Consider the following 26,794-nt stretch of genomic DNA (forward strand, 5'->3'; position numbering starts at 1 on the left):
ACCATCACTCTCACACTGACCATCACCCTCACACTGACCCTCTCACACTGACCATCACCCCCACACTGACCCTCTCACACTGATCATCAACCTCACACTGACCATCACTCTCACACTGGCCCTCTCACACTGACCATCACCTTCATACTGACCCTCTCTCACTGACCATCACCCTCACACTGACCATCACCCTCACACTGACCATCATCCCCACACTGACCATCACCCTCACACTGACCATCACTCTCACACTGACCATCTCTCTCACTCTGACCATCACCCTCACAATGACCATCACCCTTATACTTACCAGCACCCTGACACTGATCATCCCCACACTGACCATCACCCTGACACTGACCATCACTCTCACACTGACCCTCTCACACTGACCATCACCCTCACACTGACCATCACACTCACACTGACCATCACTCTCACACTGACCCTCTCACACTGACCATCACCCTCACACTGACCATCACTCTCACACTGACCCTCTCACACTGACCATCACCCTCACACTGACCCTCTCACACTGGCCATCGCCCTAACACTCACCATCATCCTCACACTGACCATCACCCTCACACTGACCCTCTCACACTGACCATCACCCTAACACTGACCCTCTCACACTGACTATCACTCTCACACTGACCATCACCCTCACACTGACCCTCTCACACTGACCATCACCCTCACACTGACCCTCTCACACTGATAATCACCCTCACACTGACCATCACTCTCACACTGACCATCACCCTCAAACTGACCATCAGTCTCACACTGACCATCACCCTCACACTGACCATCACTCTCACACTGACCATCACCCTCAAACTGACCATCAGTCTCACACTGACCATCACTCTCACACTGACCATCACCCTCACACTGACCCACCCACACTGACCATCGCCCTAGCACAGACCATCATCCTCACACTGACCATCATCCTCACACTGACCATCACCCACACACTGACCATCACCCTCACACTGACTATCTCACACTGACCATCACCCTCACACTGACCATCACCCTCACACTGACCCTCTCACACTGACCATCACCCTCGCACTGACACTGTCACACTGACCATCCCCCTCACACTGACCATCACCCTCACACTGACCATCCCCCTCACACTGACCATCACCCTCACACTGACCATCACCCTCACACTGACCATCACTCTCACACTGACCATCACTCTCACACTGACCATCACTCTCTCAGTGACCACCAGTATACAATGCGTGGACTGTCCTCACAACCCTGCATCATTTGATCTACTGGAAGTGAAAGATCATTGTTGGAAATTGGCCGGTCAAATGCGTGTGATTTAGTCTGTAAGTTGGCTGTTATTCGGGACATTTCCGCCTTTCCATATGATTAATATCAGAGAGTGTCATTTGGCCTGTTAATGTGTGAGACCAAGACATTGTGATCAACTTCTTTGTCATCGATCGATGCCCCTACCCTGCGGTAGTGTGTTCATTCAACAAACAAACATTTCTCCTGAGTTACTGTTGAATATTTATGTTCCCTCACCTCAGTTGGAGATTCACCCGTAAGTGGAAACATATTCTTCTTTTGTCCGCGCAGTGGACATCAAAGATCTTGAACCGGTCACCTCCTCAGTTTCCGTTCACTGGAGAGAAGAGCAGCCTTCTCTAACCTGCCAGTTACGCATAACCCCTCGCCTCTGATATTATTCCAATCATGAAAATGTTCGCACCTTCTCCAGTGCCGTTGGCACCAGGGAAATCCCAAGTGCGCTCACACGAAATTTATTTAACTTAACTTGAATCTCCCCGTGAAGAGAGACGATGTTGCCGATGCTTTTAGTCCTACACGCCTCTGGTCAGAGTGTTAAATTTCACACCATCGTGGCTTGGACCACCGGAGAAAAGGGGAGCTGATTGGTCAGTCAGTCAAGTCCGATCGGCCAAGAGCATTCTCCATGGCAACGCAACGGCCAGTCAGAGACAACTTGTCGACCAATCCGCACCCTTCCCTCCTGTGTATATCGTTGCCGATTGTTTGAAATTTGGTATTCCTGCATTTGTCCGGATCAGCTCAAATGAAAAGCTCTCTCTTTTTGTAGTGATATTTAACAGATCTTCTCTGATTTTCAATGCTCCCCTGCCAGAGATTTGCCCCCCAGTGGCTTGGTTTCTTCCTCTTCTGGTCTTGTTAACCTGTGTTTTGCTACTTTTAATGATTTGTGTATTTGTACTTCTAGATCTCTCAGCTCCTCTACCTCATTTAGACATGTATTTTGCAAGGACTTATGTGAATTTACTTAGTCATCTTACCTCAGCCTACGACCTCACATCTGTCTACACTGAAGGGCATTTGCCAATGATACATCCACCAGGCTGCAATTTTATTAATGTCTGTTACCCCGTCACTCAATCTCTCCGTCACGCTGTTGCCCCATTAAAATATGCTCCATTGATTCAGTTTTTGTTCTTTTGCTGCCTTATTTCCCACTGGGATCTGCAGCTCACTCCGTGTCGGAATTAAGGTGGTCTCCCCAACAGCGAGTGGAGAGACTGTCGACAGATTTTTAAACGGCCGAGCTCCCTGGCGGGAGGCATCCCATTCCCATTCTCACCCATCGTCACACACGGTCTGGGGGGAGGGGGGGAGGGTATAATTGCTGGGTTCCGATCGGGGGAGGGGGTGTAAGCTGACCTTTCCTCCCCTTCACCCCGGTGGGGGAGGGCACTTAAGACATCGCTCCGTCACACGGCAGGGTTTATTTCCCCTCGAGCGATTATGTGAGGCTATCGATGTTGAGGTGACTGCCGCTGAAGAGGCCCAAATTCCCCCTGCCGCCTGCCTTAACTAAAGGAAAGATCGGTCGACGGAGCAAAGTTGATTGGTGAACAAATCATTCAGGGCATTTCACCGGCAGTCACTCCAGCCGTTTTGCGTCATGGCCTGCAGTTCACATTAGGCCCAACCCCCCCACCCCGCTCCCCCTCCGTGTCTCCATCACCAGCTTCTCTACCCGGGCGCTGGGAGGGGAGACGGCGCATTGCCCAGGGATATAGTGCCAGTCTGTTATTCATTCACTCCAGGCTACAGGTTGGGTCTGAAAGGGCTGGACTCGGACCCTGGACTTGGCAAACGATGTTGATGAAGCAGAGCAGCCTCACACCTGGGGGCAATCTAGACAATCAAAACAGCGGATAATTCATTCAACTCTCCCGAGTGAATGATGGTCAGAATACCAGCTCATGATTGGATTGCAAAACATTAGGTCAGAACAGACTGGGTCTGTCAATGAATCAAATATCAAATCATGTCTGACTGTTTGATAATAATATATATATATATATATCATGCATGCTGTGATAAGAATAAAAGTGATCAGTTTGTGTCTCTATCCCACTTGCTCTGTAGTATTCGTCTGTCCTGGGACGTTACGAAAAGTCTTTGAGCCGACCAATGTCTTCGAATCGGAGCACGAGGCAGGGGCTTGGTGTAAGGATCCTCTTCAAGCCGGTGACCGCATTTACTACATGCCGTGGATCCCGTACCGCACCGACACGCTGACAGAGTACGGTTCGTGGGTGGACTACACAGCCGGCCGGCCGACCACCTCCTACCGCCTGCCCCACCGCGTGGACGGCACCGGCTTCGTGGTGTACGACGGCGCCGTCTTCTACAACAAGGAGAGGACGCGCAACGTGGTGAAGTTCGACCTGCGCACCCGCATCAAGAGCGGCGAGGCCATCATCGGCGGCGCCAACTACCACGACACCTCGCCCTACCGCTGGGGGGGCAAGACCGACATCGACCTGGCCGTGGACGAGAACGGGCTGTGGGCCATCTACGCCACCGAGCAGAACAACGGCAAGTTGGTGGTGAGCCAGCTCAACCCCTACACCCTGCGCTTCGAGGGCACCTGGGAGACAGTGTACGACAAGCGCTCAGCCTCCAACGCCTTCATGGTCTGCGGCGTCCTCTACGCCGTGCGCTCCGTGTCCAAGGAGGACGACAGCGAGGTCATCGGCAACACCATCGATTTTGCCTTCAACACCAACCTGAACCGGGAGGAGCCCGTGTCCATCGCCTTCCCCAATCCCTACCAGTACGTCTCGTCCGTGGACTACAATCCCCGCGACAATCAGCTATACGTCTGGAACAACCATTTTGTGCTGAGGTACTCGCTAGAGTTTGGACCCCCCGACCCGACCACAGGTAGGCCCTGCTCCTCGTACTCAAAGCATGTCGCACCTCAGGGAACTCATTCTAATTCACAGCGCCGGATTGCAGGGTTTGGGATTCGTTAAACAATTATTTTGGAATGGGTGTGATATGAACGTGCATTTTAATCTTGTGGCACAGCGGTGGGTTAGCATCCCTGCCTCTGAGTCAGAAACTCTGGGTTCGAACCTCACCCCAGCACTTGAAGGCCGAGGATGGTGGTTTCTTAACGCGGCCAAACAGGTTGAGTGGGTCAAATCCTTCCAAACGCACCAACGTTTGTTAGGACACCAGACCAGGCCCCAAGTTATGTTAACTTGTTTTATTTTGTAAAACTGTGAGAAAAGGATACTTCACCCCAGGAGTGGTGACTCTGATCAATAGATACCTTATATTAAACCAAACTTTAATTTAAACACAGAATTAACCACGTTAACATCAAAAAAATAGCTTTACAATTATCAGTTAAACAGTTCTGAAACACAAAAGAAAACTTGAATTTACCATCCATACCTAACTCCAATTAAACAATCCAATACAGTTCAAATGTCACTTATAAACAAAGTTAACAAAACAGGTTACAAAATCGGTGCAGACCTTTGGAGTGAGTTCCTTTCAAGAGCAGATTCAATCCACTTCTGCTCAACCTAGCAGCATTTTCCAAAACTTGACGATCAACTTAAAATCCTATAACTTATGAGCGGCAGGGTAGCACAGTGGTCAGCACTGTTGCTTCACAGCGCCAGGGCCCAGGTTCGATTCCCGACTTGGGTCATTGTCTGTGCGGAGTCTGCACGTTCTCCCCGTTTTGGGTCAGGGTTTGGAGAACCCCAAAGTGTATCATGGAGTTCACCTGACCCACAACTTCTAATAGATTGTGCTAAGGGGAGCACACGGCCCATTCTACAGGTGTAGTACAGCAGAAAATGGACAAGTATTTCTTTAGAACAAAACAATGTCTATTCTATGAACACAAGTTAAACTTTATAAAACAAACAGTGAACATCTAAGCAACCATTAATTCAAATACAACCCCAAAGACTACAACACTAAGTAACCCTGTAAGCTGTCCTCTTAACATCCAAAAGACTTAACAAACCTTCAAACAGGAGCACATTAGGTTTACATTCAATACTGAGACCTTTTACAATTCTGGTTCACCAAATAATCCATAGATAGTCATTGGATGGCAGAGATCAACAGTACAGCTCTACTTCAGATGCAGCTCACTGAAAAACACAAGCTTCTCTCAAACTGAAACTGAAAAGCAGAAGTAGAGCTCAGCTCCACCCACACTCTGACATCACTCCAGTAACATGAGCAGCTCCATTTCTTAAAGGCACATTTCTTAAACACCCATTTCTTAAAGGTACTCTCTCATGACACCGTGTCTGCGTGGGTCTCCTCCGGGTGCTCCAGTTTCCTCCCACAAGTCCCAAAAGACGTGTTAGGTAATTTGGGCATTTTGAATTCTCCCTCTGTGTACCCGAACGGGCGCCGGCATGTGGCAACTCGGGGCTTTTCACAGTAACTTCATTGCAGTGTTAATGTAAGCCTACTTGTGACAATAAAGATTATATAGGGGCTGGTTTAGCACAGGGCTAAATAGATGGCTTTTAAAGCAGATCAAGGCAGGCCATCTGCATGGTTCAATTCCTGTACCAGCCTCCCCGAACAGGCGCCGGAATGTAGCGACTAGGGGCTTTTCACAGTAACTTCATTTGAAGCTAGTGACAATGAGCGATTTTCATTTCATTTTTCATTTCAAAGCTACAGGCAGATCTGGCTCCTCCCATTAATTACATCGTCTGTAGCCCACTAAATTCGTTCCATGAGCTACTTAGCTTTGACTAAACACAATCCCTCATAAATTATCTGCACTCCAAGGAATCTCCAGCAACCAAAACAGTACTCCATTAGCCCTTTATCTGTAGCCAACTAAGAGGTTAAAATCGGTCATTACCTCACCTTTGTGACTTATAAATTAAAGCTTTAGTAAACTAGGTGCATTTTAAATCAGGGTTTTTAACAACATTATTGCAACAGAATATGAAATATAATGGGCTGGATTCCGCCCCGCACCAGCGGGAGGTTGCAAATAGGTCAAATTGATCCATTTGCATCCTGGGCACCGGATGCTCCATATCTGGGAAGGTGGAAACGTCCCACGAAAGGATCCGACAAGGGGTCTGGATAAGTTAAGTGGGTGGGCAAAGGTTTGGTGGGAGGTATATATGGGGAAAAAATGTGAGGTTGTCCATTTTGGAAAGGAGAATTGAAAAGCAGAATACTATTCAAATGGAGAGAGATTGCAGAAGTTCACTTTGCTGATTCCTGAGATAAAGAGATTCTTTCACGAGGAAAGGTTCAGCAACTGGGGCCTTCACCCATTCCACTTCAGCAGAACCAGAGGTGACTTTATTAAAATGTAAGATTCCTGGGGGGCTGAACAGGGTAGAGGCTGAGAATATGTTTTACCCTCGCGCACAGTTTCAAAGTAAGGGCTCTGTTTCCCAGTTAATGTGGAGATGAGGGGGAATATCTTCTCTCAGAGGTCCATCAGTGTTTGGAATTCTCGCCCCCTGAGAGCAGGGGATGCTGGGTCATTGAGTAGACTTGAGGCTGAGTTCGCTTTTTGATTGACAATCCTGGAGTCCCTACAGTGCCGAAGGAGGCCATTCGGCCCATCGAGTCTGCACCGACTCTCTGAAAGAGCGCCCTATCTAGTCCCAAGCCTCCGCCCTCTCCCCCATAACCCCACCTAACCTTCAGGGGAAATTTAGCATGGCCAATCCACCTAATCTGCACATCAGGTCAGACAGGCATAGGTTCAAACCAGAGACCTGAACCCTAATTCCAGGCTGATATTCCAGGGTGGTTCTGAGGACGCGAGCAGATACTTGGAGATATTAAGTCAGATTACAAACAGCTTTGCCTAAGGGATAAGTTTTGACAAGTGTCGGAAAGGAGGACAAAGGGGTCGGGGGAGGGGGGGGGGGCGGTTGGCAGGGCAGTGAGCACAGGGGATGATGGGGGAACACGGGAGGGGGGGGGGGGTAGATTTTCCGGTCCTGCCCGCCGAGAGAGCAGTCGCTGACGGGACGGACAATTTAACGGGCCTCTTAAAGCTTTGTTGACAGCTGAATACGGGGGGAAAGCGAGGTGTCCCCAATTAATGCATGGGGATGGGGAGGAGGCTGGGGGAATTGCCGCCCCGTGCGGTGGGGGCGGGTTTTCTCTACCTTGAGGTACAGGTGTCGCAGGAGCTGGGCCCAGCTGTCCAAGCTGAACTTGGCGCGGCTGGTGGAGGGAGTGAAGGCGGACTTCAAGAGGTGGGATGTGCTGCCCTTGGTGGGTCGGGTGCAGACGGTGCAGATGAAGGTGCTGCCGAAGTTTTTGCTTGAATTCTAGAACCTTCCACAATTTTTCTTCCCCAGTCCTTTTTTCAACGAGGGCTAATGGGATGATTTGGGGGTTTGTGTGTGGGCGGAGAATGCTCCGCGGGTAATGAGGGCATTCTTGGGGAGACATCGGCATCGGGATGGGGGGTCCGGCGGGTTCCGGGGATGGCAGCAGGCAACAGGTGGGGATAGAACGCTTTTGGGATTTGTCTGCGGGAGAGAGGTCTGCAGACCTGGAGGAGCTAGAGGGGCCGTACCAGTTACGAAAGGGGAATGAGTTCCGGTATCTGGGACTTTATTAGGAAAGAGGTGCCGTCGTGTCCGACGCTGCCCACCCCAGTGCTGCCGGATCAGCTTAATAATAATAATCGCTTACTGTCGCAATGAAGTTACGGTGAAAAGCCCCTAGTCGCCACATTCCGGTGCCTGTTCGGGGAGGCCGGTACGGGAATTGAACCCGCCCTGCTGGCATTGTTCTGCATTGCAAGCCCACTGTGCTAAACCAGCCTCTCTCCAAGGATTAACTTGGGGAGGGCAGGGGCTGCGGACATGTATGGGGAGTTGATCAAGAGGGTGAGTGCTCTCTTGGAGGAGGTCAGGTTGAAGTGGGGGGAGGAGGTGGGGGGGGGGGTGGGGAGGGGGGGCGTTGCAGCCGGAGTGCGGGGAGAAGCACTGCGGAGGGTGAATGTGCCCTCGTCGTGTGCTAGTGTAAGCTTTAAGGTGGTGCGTAGAGGTGTCCTGGATGAGTCGGTCTTTCCAGGGATGGAGGATAAGTGTGGGGGCTGGGCGGGGGGGCGGCAGGGGTGTCCGGTGAGCCATGTGCAAATGTTTTGGGCGTGTCCGAGGTTGAGGCGGCTTTGGAAGGGATATCCGGATGATTTTGTGGCTCAGAGTCCGGAGGTGGTGGTATTCGGAGTGTCGGAGGATCCGGGAGTACAGGTGGGGAGGGTGGCTGATGTGTTGGCCTTTGCCTCCCGCACAGCCCGGAGACGGATTCTGTTGTGCTGGTGGGACTCGGAGCTGCCAAAGGCAGGGATAGGGGCGAGCGATTTGTCCAAGTTCCTGTATTTGGAAAAGATCAAATTCGCCATTCGAGGGGCGGAGGACGGTTCACCTCGAGGTGGAAGCTGTTCACTGACTTCGTTAAGGGGTATTGAGTCATCAGCGGGGGGGGGGGGGTTGATTTATATTTTTATTTGGGTGGGGGGGGTTTGCAGGGAGGGTGGGGTTTATTACCTGTTGCCGCGGTTGTCTTTTGTATTTTAGTGGATCGTGTATGTGTTTCAAAAGAATGCCATAAAATGTTTATTTTAAGAAAAGATGTGTTGTCCTGGGGTGTGAATTTCCTGTCCCTGGATGGGTGGGGGGGGGGGGGGGGGAAGAGTGGGGGAGAAATCCCACCCAGGGACTGGCTGTGTATTCAGACACGGGCAGTAGAGTTTTGGATGGCCCCAGGTTGGCACAGGGTGGAATGTGGGAGACTGGCCCAGCCTTCGTTGGAAGGGACAAGTCTGAAGGGAACGAATTCGGCGGCAGGTGAGCTGGACAATATACTCACCAAAGGCCAGTCATGAGCCCATTGCAAAGCTCCGGGAAATATTGATCTTGGGCACAGACGGCAGGGTTTGCCGAGGCCGGAGTCAGAGAGTGGGGGCTGGGCTTCGGGGCAGTGGAGAATTGGGCCATTGAAGTCGTCCTATTCTTCAAACTGCCAGGTTTGATATTGGTATCGATTTGGCTGCCTGTGATGTGGCCGGTGTTTGGAAAGGTCAGCTCACACTGCGAACAATAAGAAACTCAAGATATATTTCCCCAGATCCAGCTGCATTGTGAAGAAGGTAAAGGCTTTTCAAAAACAAAGTGGATTGTGTGCAGAGTAATGAAACATCATACCGGCCCCCAGGCCATCAGGTTGCACCTGCTCATTTCCAGAGAATGGAACGCCTCTCAAACTGATCTTTTATTTGCGCATTTGCTCTCTGGATATGCATTTATTGTCCATCCCTACTCGCCGTGCGAAGGTGACTAGATCATTGACTTCATTCACGGCGGAGTTAGACAGAGTTTTGATAGACAAGTGAGTTAAGGGGTATGGGGGTGGGGGCAGTCAGCAAAGCGGAATTCAGACCACGCTGGCAATTTTCCGGCTGCATTGAGCCCGGTGTAAATCCCGCAATGTGGGGAAAATACTGGGAGATCCAGTAATAACATCCCCCCCACCCCACCCTCCCCGCCCAAGTCCGTTTCCCCTCTCAGTACCCGAGGAAGTCCCTCCCGCCACTTGGCAGTCGGTCCGAGGTCTGTTGAGGGCGGAGCCGGATCTGGAAGTGTGAACCGAAGCGGAGACCTCCACTTCCGGAGGGAACGTCGAAGGGTTACTGACGGGGAATCCCCTTCGAGGCCAGCTTCAGTCGGAGTGCCGGCTTCCATCTCGGAATCTGTGTCCTCGTTCCCCGGGGTGACGGCCGTAGGGTGAACTTCGAGTTGTGGCCGGGCACTAGCGGTGGCCGCCTCCATGGGGCCTGCTCAAGGGCGGACCTCTTTGCGCCTGAGGTGGTCCAGGTGTTTCCTCACAGCTTTACCCTGGCCCTTCACTTTACCGTTACGATCCCAGGAACCCAGCTATAACCATCTCCGAAGTTCCTCGCGTAAACCGGATCGCCAATCTTAAAAGTTCTTTTGCTTTTGCTGCAGATACGGGCCCCGCACCTCCTGGTCGTAGGCCACGCATGCGCTCGGCGGCGGCCTCCAGTGGCCGCGCCATGCTCCATGGCGGACTTGGACGCACGCCCGACCCTCAACCCCCGCCCGAACATACCCCGGTCTCCTATATGGCCCCCGCTGGCCTCCAATCTGTCCGCCCCGACCAGGCTGGACCGCATTAGTTCCACGCCGTCGGGACTCCGGCCGGTCAGGGGCAGAGCGGGCCTCTGGCAATGGCCCTAGGTAGGCCCCAGGCGGCGCGGCGTACTCCCCGAGTATGCCGCTTTTCGGGGCCCGCAGAATCGGCGAGCCGGCGCCGGCTCCCATTTCTTGCGGGGACATGGATTCTCCGCCCCCAGCACCGGCCGCGATTTCGACGCGAGGGTGCGGGGAATCCAGTCCCATGTGTCTGAATTTGGACAGCATCAGATCCTTTTGCGTCCCGGCCTTTATTTGCCTTGCACATACTGGCAAAGTTTTCAACAATTTAGGGCCATCGTGACCTGTTCCAATGCTGGCAGGAGGGGCCGGGCTGCGGGAGGTGACTCAACACACCGGCGTTAGCGTATCACGTTCTAGGACAGTGCTCTAAGCTGCAAGTGACAGGGCCCAACACTATATCTGACTAGGAGGGATTGCCTTATCTTTGGTACTTCTGCAGTAGTATATGCCAGAAGGTCAACAAGGAGGCATCCTGGTATTTCTTGGAGTTGGTACTTCCTTAACGGCCTTCACCTTGTCCTCTACTGGATGTAGACCTTAGTTATCTACCCGCTAACCCAAATGGGTTGCAATTTCCCCTCTTCAGGTGTCACCCAGCTCTCGGCAATCTCCGCAAGACCTCTTCTGGATTCGCCAAGTGCTCTTGTTCTGTGACCAGGGGACATCCAAGTAGACCACCACTTTGGGTAGCCCCTGAAGAATCCTCGCCAGGATCCGCTAGAATATGGCATATGCTGACGAGACACCAAAAGGAAAACGAGTTTATTCGTATAAGCCCTTCATGCGTGTTGATCGTAACATACTTGCAGGAAGGCTTGCCTAATCCCAGTTAACGGTAAGCGTGGCTCACATCCAACTTCGTGAACATCTAGCCACCTGACAACTTGGCAACAAGGTCTTCGATTCGAGGCCTGGGGTATCTATCCAGCCTGGAGACCTGGTTGACCGTCAGTTTATAATCCGCAAAGTGGCAGACTGATTTGTCCAGTTTAACAACAGGGACAACGGATGTGGCCCACTCTGCGATTTGTACAGGCCTTATTATACCTAGATTTTCCAGGCGCACAACCTTCTCCTATAGGGATTACGGAACCAGTCTTGTTAGGGGCTGGTTTAGCACAGGGCTAAATCGCTGACTTTGAAAGCAAACCAACGCAGGCCAGCAGCACGGTTCAATTCCCGTACCAGCCTCCCCGAATAGGCGCCGGAATGTGGCGACTAGGGGCTTTTCACAGTAACTTCATTTGAAGCCTACTTGTGACAATAAGTGATTTTCATTTCATTTCTAAAATATTTAGGCCTCGCCTCGGGGTCCACATAAATCTTGGTTTTGGCTCCTCTTATTTTTTTCCAGGTCCTCCTGGAAGACTTCTGGGTATTTACTGTTGACTTCATATAATCCTCCAACGGCCAGCCTAAAAATCTCCAACGAGTTCCGCCTGATCCACTGGAGCCAATATCTCCCCATGAGGTGACCATGTTCTCGCACAATACTGAGTGGAACCCGGGCTGATTGTTGCCTGTAGGTCACTGGGGACATGGTTGCACCGTTAATTAATGACGGTTCTCCCGTGTGGGTGGCTAGTCTGGTAGCTGTGTCTTCTAAACTCAAGGATTGAATACAGTCTGGAGGTGATCATATGCCTGCTCCCCAACGGCAGAGATCACAGCCCCCGTGTCCACCTCCATCTCCAAATCATCATTGAAGCGACCTTGGTCGTGTTGATGCGGTATAGTTGCATTGTCCCTGTTTTTGATCCAGATTGGGTTCGGCCAATAATTTTTTCTGAGTCGTCGCTTGCTTATTCCGCATACCAATCTGTCTCGCAACATTTCAGTCAGGGATGGTCCGAATTCACACTGCTCTGCTAATTTCCGTAATCTAGCCAAACATTCGGTGACAGGTGTGCCTCAAGGTTCTTCCCGCCGTATTAAAATGGTAACTCTGGAGTCTAACAGAGGGCTTCGGGTGGTAGCGATTTTTCACCAAGTCAACTAGCTTGCCGAAAGTCTTCGAGTCAGGGGCATCTGGGTGAGTCAACCTTTATAATCACGCTGAATGTCGGGGACCCACATACTGTCAACAATATTACTTTCCATTTCTCATCTCCCACAATATTATTCACTGAAGTAACTGTATGCGCTCTGCGTATTTGGCCCAATCTTCTCTGCTCACATCACAGGAATCAAATTTACTGAAGAGAGGATTTTTATTTTCTCCTAACGGAGAAGTTGCTTTTTACCGCCCCTTTCTCAGAAAGATAATCTTGTCTTAATCCTCGTCGCCAATGTAATAGCTTCGCCAAGACAAATCTTGCGGCACCAAATCCCTTTATTGAAATAACGAAAAAGGTCACGACCATGGCTTACAGCACCCAGGTAAAACCCCGGGACCTACAGCTTGCCGGTCTGGGTTGAAGCAGCGGGGTTTAACTCATTCCTCACTGGGCAATCTCATGCCCGGTTAATAGGAGAATTCATATTCCATGAAACCTACAGGGAGATCGATTGCCGATCCTTGTTCTTCGTGGCTACCATGACACCTATGTTGCCCTGTGATGGTGAGGAACCCCTCAACCTGAGCTTTGCAAGTGCTGGGGACACTTTGAAGAGTCAGGAGGGTTGCCAATCATAGCAGAGAATGTAGCCAGTGGTCTGATGTGGTTGGTCCAGTTAAGCTTCTGATCAGTGGGAGAGCCCAAAGAGTTTTATTGTACATTCTATATCTCAGAGCTATGCAAACAGTTTTACGCACCGTGTTTTAAAATGTCTGCTCCATGCTTATAGCTGCAGCTTCCCGCAATTTGTACAGTTTAGAACATAGAGCATACAGTGCAGAAGGAGGCCATTCGGCCCATCGAGTCTGCACCAACCCACTTAAGCCCTCACTTTCACCCTATCCCCAATAACCCCTCCACACCTTTTTGGACACTAAGGGTAATCTAGCATGACCAATCCACCTAACCTGCACGTCTTTGGACTGTGGGAGGAAACCGGAGCACCCGGAGGAAACCCACACAGACACGGGGAGAACGTGCAGACTCCGCACAGACAGTGACCCAGCAGGGAATTGAACCTGGGACCCTGGCGCTGTGAAGCCACAGTGCTAACCACTGTGCGATCATGCTGCCTAGCAAGATTGAGAAGGTGGAGCCTTCATGAATAACCTCACCCGGTACGGGAATTGAACCCATGCTGTTGCTTCACATCACTACTCTGCCGTCCAGCCAATTGAGCTAACTGATCCCCTCATAAAGAGTTTGATTTACTGTTATCTGAGTCCACGCCCAGGCTTAACCAATCAAGCACAGTGAGCATCAATATTAAACAGACTAACATAACCAAACACAGAAACATTGAACATTATAATATTGATAGTCGGAGACTTATGGAAGCATAGAGTCCCTGCAGTGCAGAAGGAGGCAATTCAGCCCAATTCTGCACAGACCTTCTGAAAGGTCTACCTTACTGCACTCCCCCCACTCTTTCCCCACAGCCCCACCCAAGCTGCACATCTTTTGACACTAAGGGGCAATTTAGCATGGGCCAATCCACCTGATACTCAGTCACCGAGCTGAGAGGGATTAATGGAAATATATTTGTAAATGCTTGATTGGAAGAAATCGAGCGAGCTAATGGAGACCTCAGGGCTCAACATAGCGACAGTTCCAGATCTCACACCTGCCAACGGCCAGCTCGATGACTCAAGCCCGCTGCCTGGATCCAGGCTCAAAAGCTGGTCTGCAATTTCAGTGGAGTACTGAGGGAGTGCCGCTCTGGCCCAGAAGCTGCCTTTCACAGCAGGGGTTAACCAGAGTTAAGCAGATTGAAGTTGAGGTAAAGAATTGCAAAAACCCCAATGGAGGAAGAACGGGAAATTGCTGCCAAAGTCCTGACCAACACTGGTCCACCGGGCAACACCAGTAAAACCGATTGGTTGTTTATTTAACTCGTAGCTGGCTTTGGCACCATACAGGGCAAGATCATATCGCAGGCTAGCCATGCCAGTGTAGGGTTTGTTTTAAATCTGCTTCAGAATTTATCCTGCTCACTTCCTGCAGCGGGGGAAGAGCACCACTGGGATCGTGCTGCTCTCTCCCCGTAACTCCAGCCAGCCCAACCTCCAGAGAAAATGAGAGGAACACCATTGTCACGGGATTCCTGGCAGGGACGCGCACTCCAGGGGGTGGAGCATGTAGCCCAGGCTCACATGCCCGGTGTAATGCCAAAGAAAGTGCTGCACTGTCGGAGATGCTGCCTTTTGAATGGAACATTAAACCAAGAGCGTTCACAGAACTGTTGACAGTGCTGGAGGCCATTTGGCCCATTGCGCCTGTGCTGGCTCTCCGCAGCAGCAATTCACCCTGCGCGTTCCGACCCTCCGTCTTCCCGTAGCCCAGCGTACTACTCTTTTTCCGATAACAATCCAATTCCCTCCGGAATGCCTCGATTGAGCCTGCTTCCACCCCACTCTCAGGCCGCGCATTCCAGACCCCAGCCGCTCGCAGCGCAAAAAGTTTTTTTCCCTCACTTTTTAACAATATTCTCCCCTGGGATTGTGGGGCCGTCGCTGGGGCTGAGCCCCGTCATTGGTTGCCCCCCCCCCCTCCCTAATTGCCCCGGAGCTGAGGGTCTCGCTCGGCCAAGTCAGAAGGGCAGGGAAGAGTCAACCGCGTGGCAGTGTCGCCAGGGTGCCACCCTGCCGCAGGCCACCCCCCCCCCCGGGGGCTTCTGATCGCCTGGGAGACCCCCCCCCCTCCCACCAGCTGCCGTTCCACCTGGTCTCCGTCTGCGCCCCAGAAGTGTGCACAAGGTATTCCCACTGAATTTAGGGTCCATGAAGCAGAGGGCTCCACTGCCAATGTCCCTGGCATTGGCCATGCCCAATTAACGGACTGAATCCCAGCGTCCTTCCTGCTCACTTCCACAGCTACAACCAATGGACCCCTTTCTCCATCTGATCATGGGGCATGTTGGCAGGGCCGCACCTATTACCCCAGCACCAGTTGCCCTTGTTTCTCTCTGTTCCCCCTCCAATCCCTGCCTTTGTGAAAATAAAGCAGCAGGAGTGGGCCATGTGCCCCCCCCCACCCCCCAACCCCCACCCACCTGAGCCCGCTCCACCAATTCAACAAGGTAATATCTGATCTGGTTGTCACCTCAGCTCCATATTCCCACATCCCCCCCCCCGGCATCCCACCCCAGCCACCCCTTAACCTTCAACTCCCTCGTCAATCACAACACGGTGGCACAGCGGTTAGAACTGCTGCCTCACAGCGCCAGGGACCCGGGTTCAAATTCCGACATCGGGTGACTGTGTGGATCTTGCACATTCTCCCCGTGTCTTTGCGTCAATATTCACCCAAGAGGACTTGGTAGATGATGAGTCTGGGGAAGGGAGTGCAGAGAATCTGGGTCATATTGAGTCAAAAAAGAGGAGGTGTTGGGCGTCTCGAAAAACATTAAGGTTGATAAGTCCTCAGGGCCTGATGGGATCTACCCCAGAATACTGAGAGAGGCAGGTGAGGTCCCAGAGGACTGGAGAATACTTAATGTTGATCCTTTGTTTACGAAGGGTAGCAAGGATAATCCAGGAAATTACATTACCTTACGTCAGTGGTAGGGCAATTATTGGAGAGGATTCTTCGAGTCAGGATTTACTCCCATTTGGAAACAAGTGGCCATATTAGCGAGAGGCAGCATGGTTTTGCGAAGGGGAGGTCATGCCTCACTAACTTGATCACGTTTTTTGAGGAAGTGACGAAGATAATTGATGCAGGTAGGGCAGTGGATGTTGTCTATATGGGCTTCAGTAAGGCCTTTGACAAGGTCCCTCATGGTAGACTGGTGCAGAAGGTGAAGTCACATGGGGTCAGGGGTGAGCTGGCAAGGTGGATACAGAACTGGCTAGGTCATAGAAGGCAGAGAGTAGCAATGGAAGGATGCTTTTCTGATTGGAGGGCTGTGACTAGTGGTGTTCCACAGGGATCAGTGCTGGGACCTTTCCTTATTGCAGTAGATATAAATGATTTGGAGGAAAATGTAACTGGTCTGATTAGTAAGTTTGCGGACGACACAAAGGTTGGTGGAATTGCGGATAGCGATGAAGACTGTCAGAGGATACAGCAGGATTTAGATTGTTTGGAGACTTGGGCGGAGAGATGGAGTTTAATCCGGACAAATGTGAGGTAATGCATTTTGAAAAGTCTAATACAGGTGGGAAATATACAGTAAATGGCAGAACCCTTGAGTATTGACAGGCAGAGAGATCTGGGTGTACAGGTCCACAGGTCACTGAAAGGGGCAACACAGGTGGAGAAGGTAGTCAAGAAGGCATACGGCATGCTTGCCTTCATTGGCCAGGGCATTGAGTATAGGAATTGACAAGTCATGTTGCAGCTGTATAGAACCTTAGTTAGGCCACACTTGGAGTATAGTGTTCAATTCCGGTCGCCACACTACCAGAAGGATGTGGAGGCTTTAGAGAGGGTGCAGAAGAGATTTACCAGGATGTTGCCTGGTATGGAGGGCATTAGCTATGAGGAAAGTTGAATAAACTCGGTTTGTTCTCACTGGAACGACGGAGGTTGAGGGGTGACCTGATAGAGGTCTACAAAATTATGAGGGACATTGACAGAGTGGATAGTCAGAAGCTTTTTCCCAGGATAGAGGGGTCAATTACTAGGGGGCATAGGTTTAAGGTGCGAGGGGCAAAGTTCAGAGGAGATGGGCGAGGGACGTTTTTACACAGAGGGTAGTGAGTGCCTGGAACTCGCTGCCGAGGGAGGTGGTGGAAGCAGGTATGATAGTGGTGTTTAAGGGGCATCTTGACAAATACATGAATAGGATGGGAATAGAGTGATATGGGCCTGGAAGTATAGACGGTTTTATGTTAGACGGGCAGCATGGCTGGCACAGGCTTGGAGGGCCGAAGGGCCTGTTCCTGTGCTGTACTTTTATCCGTTCTTTGTCTGCGTGGGTTTCCTCCGGGTGCTCCGGTTTCCTCCCACAGTCCAAAGACATGCAGGTTAGGTGGATTAGCCACGATTAATTCATGGTTTGGTGGAGATTGGGCGCGGGAGTGGGCCAAGGGAATGTGCTCATTCGGAGGGTAAGTGGTGACCCGATGGGCCAAATGGTCTCCTTCTGCACTGCAAGGACAAAATGGTCTCACGATCGCTCTGTTCCCCCAGCTCAAACCCTGCCCTTCAAGGCCTCCTGCGAACCCTCCAGGAATTGCACCCAGTGATGATAAAGGTGATATTTGTCTTCATGACAGGAGGCTGTGCTGTGCGCTGTGTCCCGCTCACAGACCAAAGTGAAACTGAGACTGGGTCACGTGACACACTTCCCTTCCGGTGATGGCCTGATGCTACCCCTGAAGGCAGAGTACAGCAATAGTGTTATAGTGTTTGCTAGTGGTTCTCTTGTCCCCAGTCATAGTCGGGGCCGGGGGGGGGGGAAGTTGCGTGTCTAGGAGGTATTGTCAAGGCATATGTGGCCGCACTGCATCCTATAATAGCACGCCCAGCCGCAGCCATGGAAGGGGTGGTTGGTGGGTTCAGGTGCCCTGACACGAAATGCCAGTCAAGCATTCTGCGTTGGCCCCTGGACGGGAGGTGACCATTGAATGATCCGTCCAGCCGAGCGGCCAGTACATCATCGCCCGACCTTGGACGGGATGCGGTTGATAGGCTAACAGCAGCCAGGCCTGCGAGGAGGGCCTCGGCTGCAATGGCCTGGGACTGGGCCCCTCTCAGTCGCCGTGGCAAACCGACCAGCAATTAAAGGGTTAAAGCAGATGGAGCTTTGACAGCACTGCGCCGGCAGAATGCAAAGTCGTTACTTGTCAGCCTCCTGGCTGAAAATAAAATGACCCCAGCCGCAGAATGAATAATTCACTGCAGTATACAGTTGCTTGAGAGAATTTGGCGTTTAAAGCCTAAATAATTCAGAGCTTCACCTCCAGGTCAGAGGGGGAAGAGCGGCAGCTCAGAGTTGTCTAATCCAGTGCACTGTGTACGGTGTTCATGGGCTGAGAAAGGAACTGTTTAATGGGTAAGGAATGATTTATCATCTACCGTCAAACAGTGCGTACACGCCTGGAATGCAAAGGGGCTTGAGGCCTCCACTTCCTGCAGTTGCCAACCCTGCCAGGCCACGTTCCTCGATGTTTTGACCACACGACAGCACCCTCCTCCCAGGCCTCCTACCTCTCCGCCACTCCTGATGCTGTCCGCTAACGCCCACCCCGAGACCTCCAACCACGCGTGTGTCCTAGGGCAGGATCGGGAAGCTGACATAACAATGACTCAATCAAATAAATCTTTCCTCTCAAACCCTCACAGCAGCTCCTATCTTCTCATGACTGGTAAGCGCAAGTGATCAAAGTCAATGAAAAATGACATTCTTTTGATGCCCCATGATTGTTTTCTCTCTCTCTCTTGTGTCCCCACCCGCCCCTCCCCCCCCCCCCCTGCCCGCCCCGCCGCCCCCCCTCCCTCCCTCCCCCCCCCGCCACCCCACCCCCCCCCTTCTTCCCCCCCCTTTTTCCCCCCTCCCCCCCCTGCTGCCCCACTTGCCCCCGTCCTCCACCCCTCCCCCCGCCGCCCCACTCCCCCCTCCCCCCCTCTGCCACCCCACTCCTCCCGACGTCCCCTCCCCCCCGCCGCCACACTCCCCCCTCCTCCACCCCTCCTCCACCCCCCGCCGCCCCACTCCCCCCTCCTCCACCCCGCCGCCCCACTACCCCCCTTCTTCCCCCCCCCGCCCGCCCCACTCCCCCCTCCCTCCCCGTCCCCCCTCCGCCACCCCACTCCTCCCCGTCCCCCTCCCCCCCGCCCGCCCCAACTCCCCCCCTCCTCCACCCCGCCGCCCCACTCCCCCCTCCTCCACCCCGCCCGCCCCACTACCCCCTTCTTCCCCCCTTCCCCCCCCGCCGCCCCACTCCCCCCTCCTCCCCCCGTCCCCCCTCCCCCTCCTCCCCCCCGTCCCCCTCTCCCCCCCCCTCTGCCACCCCACTCCTCCCCGTCCCCCTCCCCCCCGCCGCCCCGCCCCACTCCCCCCTCCTCCACCCCTCCTCCACCCCGCCCGCCCCACTACCCCCTTCTCTCCCCCCTCCCCCCGCCACCTCCGCCGCCCCACTCCCCCCCCCTCCCCCTCCCCCCTGCCCCCCTCCGCCGCCCCACTACCCCCCTTCTTCCCCCCTTCCCCCCCCCCCCCCCGCCACCCCCACTCCCCCCTCCTCCCCCCTCCCCCCCTCCGCCCGCCCCACTCCCCCCCTCCTCCCCCTCCCCCATCCCCCCACCACCCCACTCCCCCCCTCCTCCCCCTCCCCCACGCCACCCTCCGCCGCCCCCACTCCCCCCTCCTCCCCCCTCCCCCTCCCCCTCCCCCCTCCCCCTCCCCCCCCTCCCCCTCCCCCTCCCCCCTCCCCCCTCCCCCCCGCCCCACTCCCGCTGCTCCAGCAGGACCCTGGAGATGAAAAATCAATGTCTGGGGACTCCAGGACAACCCAGTAGGCCGGCATTTATTGCCCATCCCTAATTGCCCCTTGAGGAGGTGGTGGTGAGCCGCCTTCTTAGACCACTGCGGTCCGTGCGGTGTCAGTACATCCACAGTGCTGTTAGGGAGGGAGTTCCAGCATTTTGCCCCAGCGACAGTAAAGGAGCAAAGAACAAAGAACAAAGAAATGTACAGCACAGGAACAGGCCCTTCGGCCCTCCAAGCCGTGCCGACCATGCTGCCCGACTAAACTACAATCTTCTACACTTCCTGGGTCCGTATCCTTCTATTCCCATCCTATTCATATATTTGTCAAGATGCCCCTTAAATGTCCCTATCGTCCCTGCTTCCACTACCTCCTCCGGTAGCGAGTTCCAGGCACCCACTACCCTCTGCGTAAAAAACTTGCCTCGCACATCTACTCTAAACCTTGCCCCTCTCACCTTAAACTATAACCCCCTAGTACTTGACCCCTCTACCCTGGGGAAAAGCCTCTGACTATCCACTCTGTCTATGCCCCTCATAATTTTGTAGACCTCTATCAGGTCTCCCTCAACCTCCTTCGTTCCAGTGAGAACAAACCGAGTTTATTCAATCGCTCCTCATAGCTAATGCCCTCCATACCAGGCAACATTCTGGTAAATCTCTTCTGCACCCTCTCTAAAGCCTCCACATCCTTCTGGTAGTGTGGCGACCAGAATTGAACACTATACTCCAAGTGTGGCCTAACTAAGGTTCTATACAGCTGCAACATGACTTGCAATTCTTATACTCAATGCCCGGCCAATGAAGGCAAGCATGCCGTATGCCTTCTTGACTACCTTCTCCACCTGTGTTGCCCCTTTCAATGACTGTGGACCTGTACTCCTAGATCTCTTTGACTTTCAATACTCTTGAGGGTTCTACCATTCACTGTATATTCCCTACCTGCATTAGACCTTCCAAAATGCATTACCTCACATTTGTCCGGATTAAACTCCATCTGCCATCTCTCCGCCCAAGTCTCCAGACAATCTAAATCCTGCTGTATCCTCCGACAGTCCTCATCGCTATCCGCAATTCCACCAACCTTTGTGTCGTCTGCAAACTTACTAGCGGCCGATATATTTTCAAGTCAGGGTGGTGAGCGACTCGAAGGGGAACCTCCAGGTGGTGGGGTTCCCAGGTATCTGCTGCCCTTGTCGTTCGAGGTGGTGGAGGTCACGGGTTTGGAAGTGTTGTCGAAAGAGCCTTGGGTGAGTTGCTGATTCCACACATCTCCTGTGGCAGCTCAATATGCTGAGTCTGGTCCCCTACCATTTCTCACCCGCCTTTTTTAAATCGCCTACTAAATAGATGCCGGGTCATAGTCATTCGTATCCTTGGCACCTGGGGCATAGGCAGCCACTCAGAATTGACGGAATTTACCTCACTCCTCCCCCGCAGGGAACTGGGGGCTTCTACCCCAGATGAAAACAGAGAGTCGTACAGTAGACGGAGAAAGTTTGGTGTCACGCAGTATTAGTGATTAGGGAGAGGAGCGGTGAAAAATCTTTTTAAATTATAATAAGCCTTAATGTGTAGAAACAGCACACCTCTCAGTACTCGCTGTTAGTTAGGCAGCCCTTGCACAATTTGTTTATTAAATGAACACCTGATAGTGTCTTTAAGTTAGCCCCCAGTCACCATTTTGTAGTCATTGAACCTGCTGATTGGCTGCAGCAGGCGAGTAGACATTTTGTGATGTAAGAAAATGCGGCAGTCGGAGCTTCAAGCTGTGAGGCTGAATTTTCAAAGCGTTACTGGGGACCGGACTGCCGGACTATTCGACAAACATAAACACTCTTAAGTGGGCCGCACGCAGGTTGGCACCCGATTAGTGGCGCTGATGTTATGCAGAGCTTGAGCAGTAATCTGTAGGCACGGATGGCGAGGTCTTTGTCGTTGAATTGATCAGGGAACATACGGCTCTTTAAATGAGCAAAACTGTTCATTAACTAACTAAAACCCTAAAGGGTTTCTATGATATCTACTAAGATTACAGGTTGGATACGACCGCTAAACACACAAACAACTATGATTAACTATTATTAATTACTGTTGACTCAGGGAGCTACTCGGTCGTGACTGCAGTCTGTGCCTGCTGTCCAGGTTGTGTGTCTGACATGTGGGTGTCATCCAGTGACCTTCTCCTGTCACCACGCCACCTGTGGTCGGATGCCTAGAATATGTCCTGCCTCACCATGTGGTTGCCTCCCAATGACCTTCTCCTGTGGCCACGCCACCTGTGGTCGGATGCAAGAATACGTCCTGCCTCACCATGTGGTGCGCCTCCCACTGACCTTCTCCTGTGGCCACGCCACCTGTGGTCGGATGCTAGAATACGTCCTGCCTCACCATGTGGTGCGCCTTCCACTGACCTTCTCTGTGGCCACGCCACCTGTGGTCGGATGCTAGAATACGTCCTGCTCACCATGTGGTGCGCCTTCCACTGACCTTCTCCTGTGGCCACGCCACCTGTGGTCGGATGCTCGAATTGTAATCTATGCATGCAGGCACTAATGTTTCTCCACAGTTTGGTTATTATGTTCAATACACAAGTGATGTTCGACATATCATGACAGTAAGGGCGTATGGCAGCCATGGGGGACCTGCCTAGAGGGGTACCCCAGCACTTTGAAAATTGTACCGTGTTTCCAGGGTGGCAGGATCTGATTTTGAAATGATTCCCCCGCTCCTTCCCCGACCCCCACCACAATTGGTAATCCCAGCCTCGGAGTCTGCCTGTGCACTTTAGCGATGTTCTTGATGTCATTGTGATGGAATCTCAGTGAGGTGACAGGAGGAGAGATCCAGACAAAGACTGGGCCAGACTTCAGTCACACACGTAACCAGACCGCAAGCAACTCATAACACAGCTACTGCAGATGGGCAGAGAAGCCGAAAGGGAGAGAGAGCGACACACGCACACACACACACACACACACACACACACACTGTGAAGGATTGGAGTTAGAGAGAGAGAGAGAGAGAAAAATTGAAGGACTGATGTTTTTTGTAAGGATGAGAGGTTGAATTTAAAATAAGGTCATGACCCCTAAATACGATTGGGCATTAACCATTAAGGGAGGGAAAGAGCTAGCTGAATCTTCGAACTTCAATACCTCAAGATTATGTCAACTTCATTTCTGCTCTAAATTAATCTAACTGAATCATAGCCAGCATTGGAAATGATTGGTTCCCAGGAGCTGGTTTAGCACAGGGCTAAATAGCTAGCTTTTAAGGCAGGCCAGCAGCACGGTTCAATTCCCGTACCAGCATCCCCGAACAGGCGCCGGAATGTGACGACTAGGGGCTTCTCACAGTAACTTCATTGAAGCCTACTTGTGACAATAAGCGATTTTCACTTTGTTTCATTTTTCATTTAGGGCTCAGATTGTTCCAAGCTCAATGAGTTTATAGCCTTTGGTACTCTATCCTTATCAGGACTAAATGTAAAATGGCTGCCTCCGGTTACTGTCCCATGGCGGACTTCGCCTGAGTACGGCAAGCCAGGCAGCACTTTTGGTGCATGATTGCTTCAATTCAAACAAGGATGATGTTAAGGGGTCGTCTGATTCTCCCCTCAGTTCCTGCCCCATTTGGGTCACTAGAAAGAGGACACCGCCGCACATCCGCCCACGAAACACTGAGCTTGGGGCCTCCTTCCCCATGGAAGGAGGTCCACCAGGATTGTTCACTGCTCCACCAGAATGGGGGGGGGGGGGGGGGAGGTCAAGGTGAAATGGGCAACCCACTTTTGCCCCATTCCCTGGCATCGCTCCCCCCCCCCCCCCCCCCCAGTGGGTTACTGTGGGCCCGGAGGCTGCAGCGGGGTATTCCTGAGGTGGGTTGAGCTGGAAAGAGAGAGCGGTTTGTGGCCTCGCCGTGAGGTCGGTTCTCTGCCCGCGTGCCTCGCTTTGAAGCACCCGGGGTTGGGTCAGTCAGGACTTGGCGACAACTCAAACGCTGCATGAGGCCCAAATTGAGTTAGGCATTGTAGGAGAAGGTTCCTCCCCTCAGGCTTGAAGAATCCTCCTTAAGCCTCTCAGAATGTCTTTACCGAGAGACACTCTGCTTACCATTGTGACTGAGAGCTCCAGGAGAACCACATTGAGGAGAGTTGTCCAAATCGTCACCAGTTTCGTGTCCACAGCGACATGATGGAGATTGTCAGCAGTCCAAGTTCTGTTGAAGAGTAACTGGCCAATTCCTGATCATAAGGGATGCAGGATCCGCTCGCACGTGACCGGTGATGCTGAACCCATGAAGATGCCCAACGCACATTCACTGCACACCCCACCTGTCCTCCCAGGTGCATCCATAAATTCCCACGATGCTATAATCTAGGGGAGTCCTCCACAATGTCCTCGCCAGTATCTATCCCTTAGCCAACATCACTAAAATGGATTATATGCTCATGATCAAAATTCCCGTTTGCAAGAGCTTGCTGGGCGCAAACTGACCTCACTTCAAAAGTACTTCACGGGCTTGGAAGACCCTTCGGGTCGTCCTGAGGCCTTTAAGGGGCGCGAGTTCCTTCTTTGAGGGAAGAGGTAGATAGATCCCTTTCCCTCTCTTCCTTCGGTAAAGAATCCATGGGTTGCCAAAATCAAAAGATGTTAAAATTCTGCCCACCCAGTTGGGCCTCAGGAGCATCAGGTGGAGAAGCAAAGGAGAGCTCACCTTGGGAGGGTAGGGCGGGTCAGGTCAGGCCGGTTAAGGACCAGCACCATTGCCTCACCTTGCAGGTTGATGGTGTCCCCCGCCCCAACGATGTGAATGACCTGGCTCCTGGGCTTAGGGAGGGATGGAAAATTTTAAGGCCTCATCTCGTTGTTTAGTGGACCTCATGGCAAAACGATTTGCGCAAGTTAATACTTTGGAGAATAACACAGCAGCAGTAATGGACAGGCCTCTGGCCCACCCACACAACAGGCATACGTTATATATCACAATACAGGTGAGATGGTGGCATAGTAGTAGTGTCACTGGGCTAGTAAACCAGAGGCCCCAGGCTAACGCCCTGGGGGACACGGGTTCGAATCCCATCACAGCAGCTGGTGAAATTTAAATTCAGTTAATAAAATCTGGAATATAAAGCTATCCCGTTATGGCGACCAGGAAAACCATTGACGATTGTTGTAAAAACCCATCTGGTTCACTAATGTCCTTCAGGGAAGGAAATCTGCCGTCCTTACCCGGTCTGGCCTACATGTGACTCCAGACCCGCAGCGATGTGGTTAATTGCCCTCTGAAATGGCCTCACAAACCACTGATCATAGAATCATAGAAGTTTACAGCATGGAAACAGGCCCTTCGGCCCAACCAGTCCATGCCGCCCAGTTTTTTACCATTAGCTAGTCCCAGTTGCCCGCACTTGGCCCATAAACCCTCTATACCCATCTTACCCATGTAACCATCTAAATGCTTTTTGAAAGACACAATTGTACCCGCTTCTACTACTACCTCTGGCAGCCCATTCCAGACACTCACTACCCTCTGAGTGAAGAAATTGCCCCTCTGGGCCCTTCTGAATCTCTCCCCTCTCACCTTAAACCTATGCCCTCTAGTTTTAGACTCCCCTACCTTTGGGAAAAGATGTTGACTATCTACCTTATCTATGCCCCTCATTATTTTATCCAGCCTCTCCTTATAACTCAAACCATCAAGTCCCGGCAACATCCTAGTAAATCTTTTCTGCACTCTTTCTAGTTTAATAATATCCTTTCTATAATAGGGTGACCAGAACTGCACACAGTATTCCAAGTGTGGCCGTACCAATGTCTTGTACAACTTCAACAAGACGTCCCAACTCCTATATTCAATGTTCTGACCAATGAAACCAAGCATGCCGAATGCCTTCTTCACCACCCTGTCCACCTGCGACTCCACCTTCAAGGAGCTATGAACCTGTACTCCTAGATCTCTTTGTTCTATAACTCTCCCCAACGCCATACCATTAACTGAGTAGGTCCTGGCCTGATTCGATCTGCCAAAATGCATCACCTCACATTTATCTAAATTAAACTCCATCTGCCATTCGTCGGCCCACTGGCCTAATTGATCAAGATCCCGTTGCAATCCTAGATAACCTTCTTCACTATCCACTATGCCACCAATCTTGGTGTCATCTGCAAACTTACTAACCATGCCTCCTAAATTCTCATCCAAATCATTAATATAAATCACAAATAACAGTGGACCCAGCACCGATCCCTGAGGCACACCACTGGTCACAGGCCTCCAGTTTGAAAAACAACCCTCTACAACCACCCTCTGCCTTCTGTCGTCCAGCCAATTTTGAATCCAATTGGCAACCTCACCCTGGATCCCGTGAGCTTTAACCTTCTGCAACAACCTACCATGCGGTACCTTGTCAAAGGCTTTGCTAAAGTCCATGTAGACAACATCTACTGCACTACCCTCATCTACCTTCTTGGTCACTCCCTCAAAAAACTCAATCAAATTTGTGAGACATGATTTTCCACGCACAAAGCCATGCTGACTGCCCCGAATCAGTCCTTGCCTCTCTAAATGCTTGTAGATCCTGTCTCTCAGAATACCTTCTAGCAACTTACCTACTACAGACGTTAGGCTCACCGGTCTGTAGTTCCCAGGCTTTTCCCTGCTGCCCTTCTTAAACAAGGGCACAACATTCGCCACTCTCCAATCTTCAGGCACCTCACCTGTGGCTGCCGATGATTCAAATATCT

At 52.0% G+C, this 26,794-nt stretch overlaps 1 protein-coding gene across 6 annotated transcripts in view; it reads left to right on the plus strand.

The window, feature by feature from the left end:
• The window catches only part of LOC140403323 (adhesion G protein-coupled receptor L1-like), a 1,433,961-nt gene that overhangs the window by 1,249,627 nt on the left and 157,540 nt on the right, over positions 1 to 26,794 (plus strand). For all 6 annotated transcript variants that reach the window (XM_072491182.1, XM_072491186.1, XM_072491185.1 and 3 more), the window contains one exon: positions 3,424 to 4,224. In XM_072491182.1, coding sequence (XP_072347283.1) covers positions 3,424 to 4,224 — 801 coding nt within the window. The remainder of the gene's footprint in view (positions 1 to 3,423; positions 4,225 to 26,794) is intronic.

This window comes from Scyliorhinus torazame, chromosome 27, assembly GCF_047496885.1.
Source record: "Scyliorhinus torazame isolate Kashiwa2021f chromosome 27, sScyTor2.1, whole genome shotgun sequence".
Classification (NCBI taxonomy): Eukaryota; Metazoa; Chordata; class Chondrichthyes; order Carcharhiniformes; family Scyliorhinidae; genus Scyliorhinus; species Scyliorhinus torazame.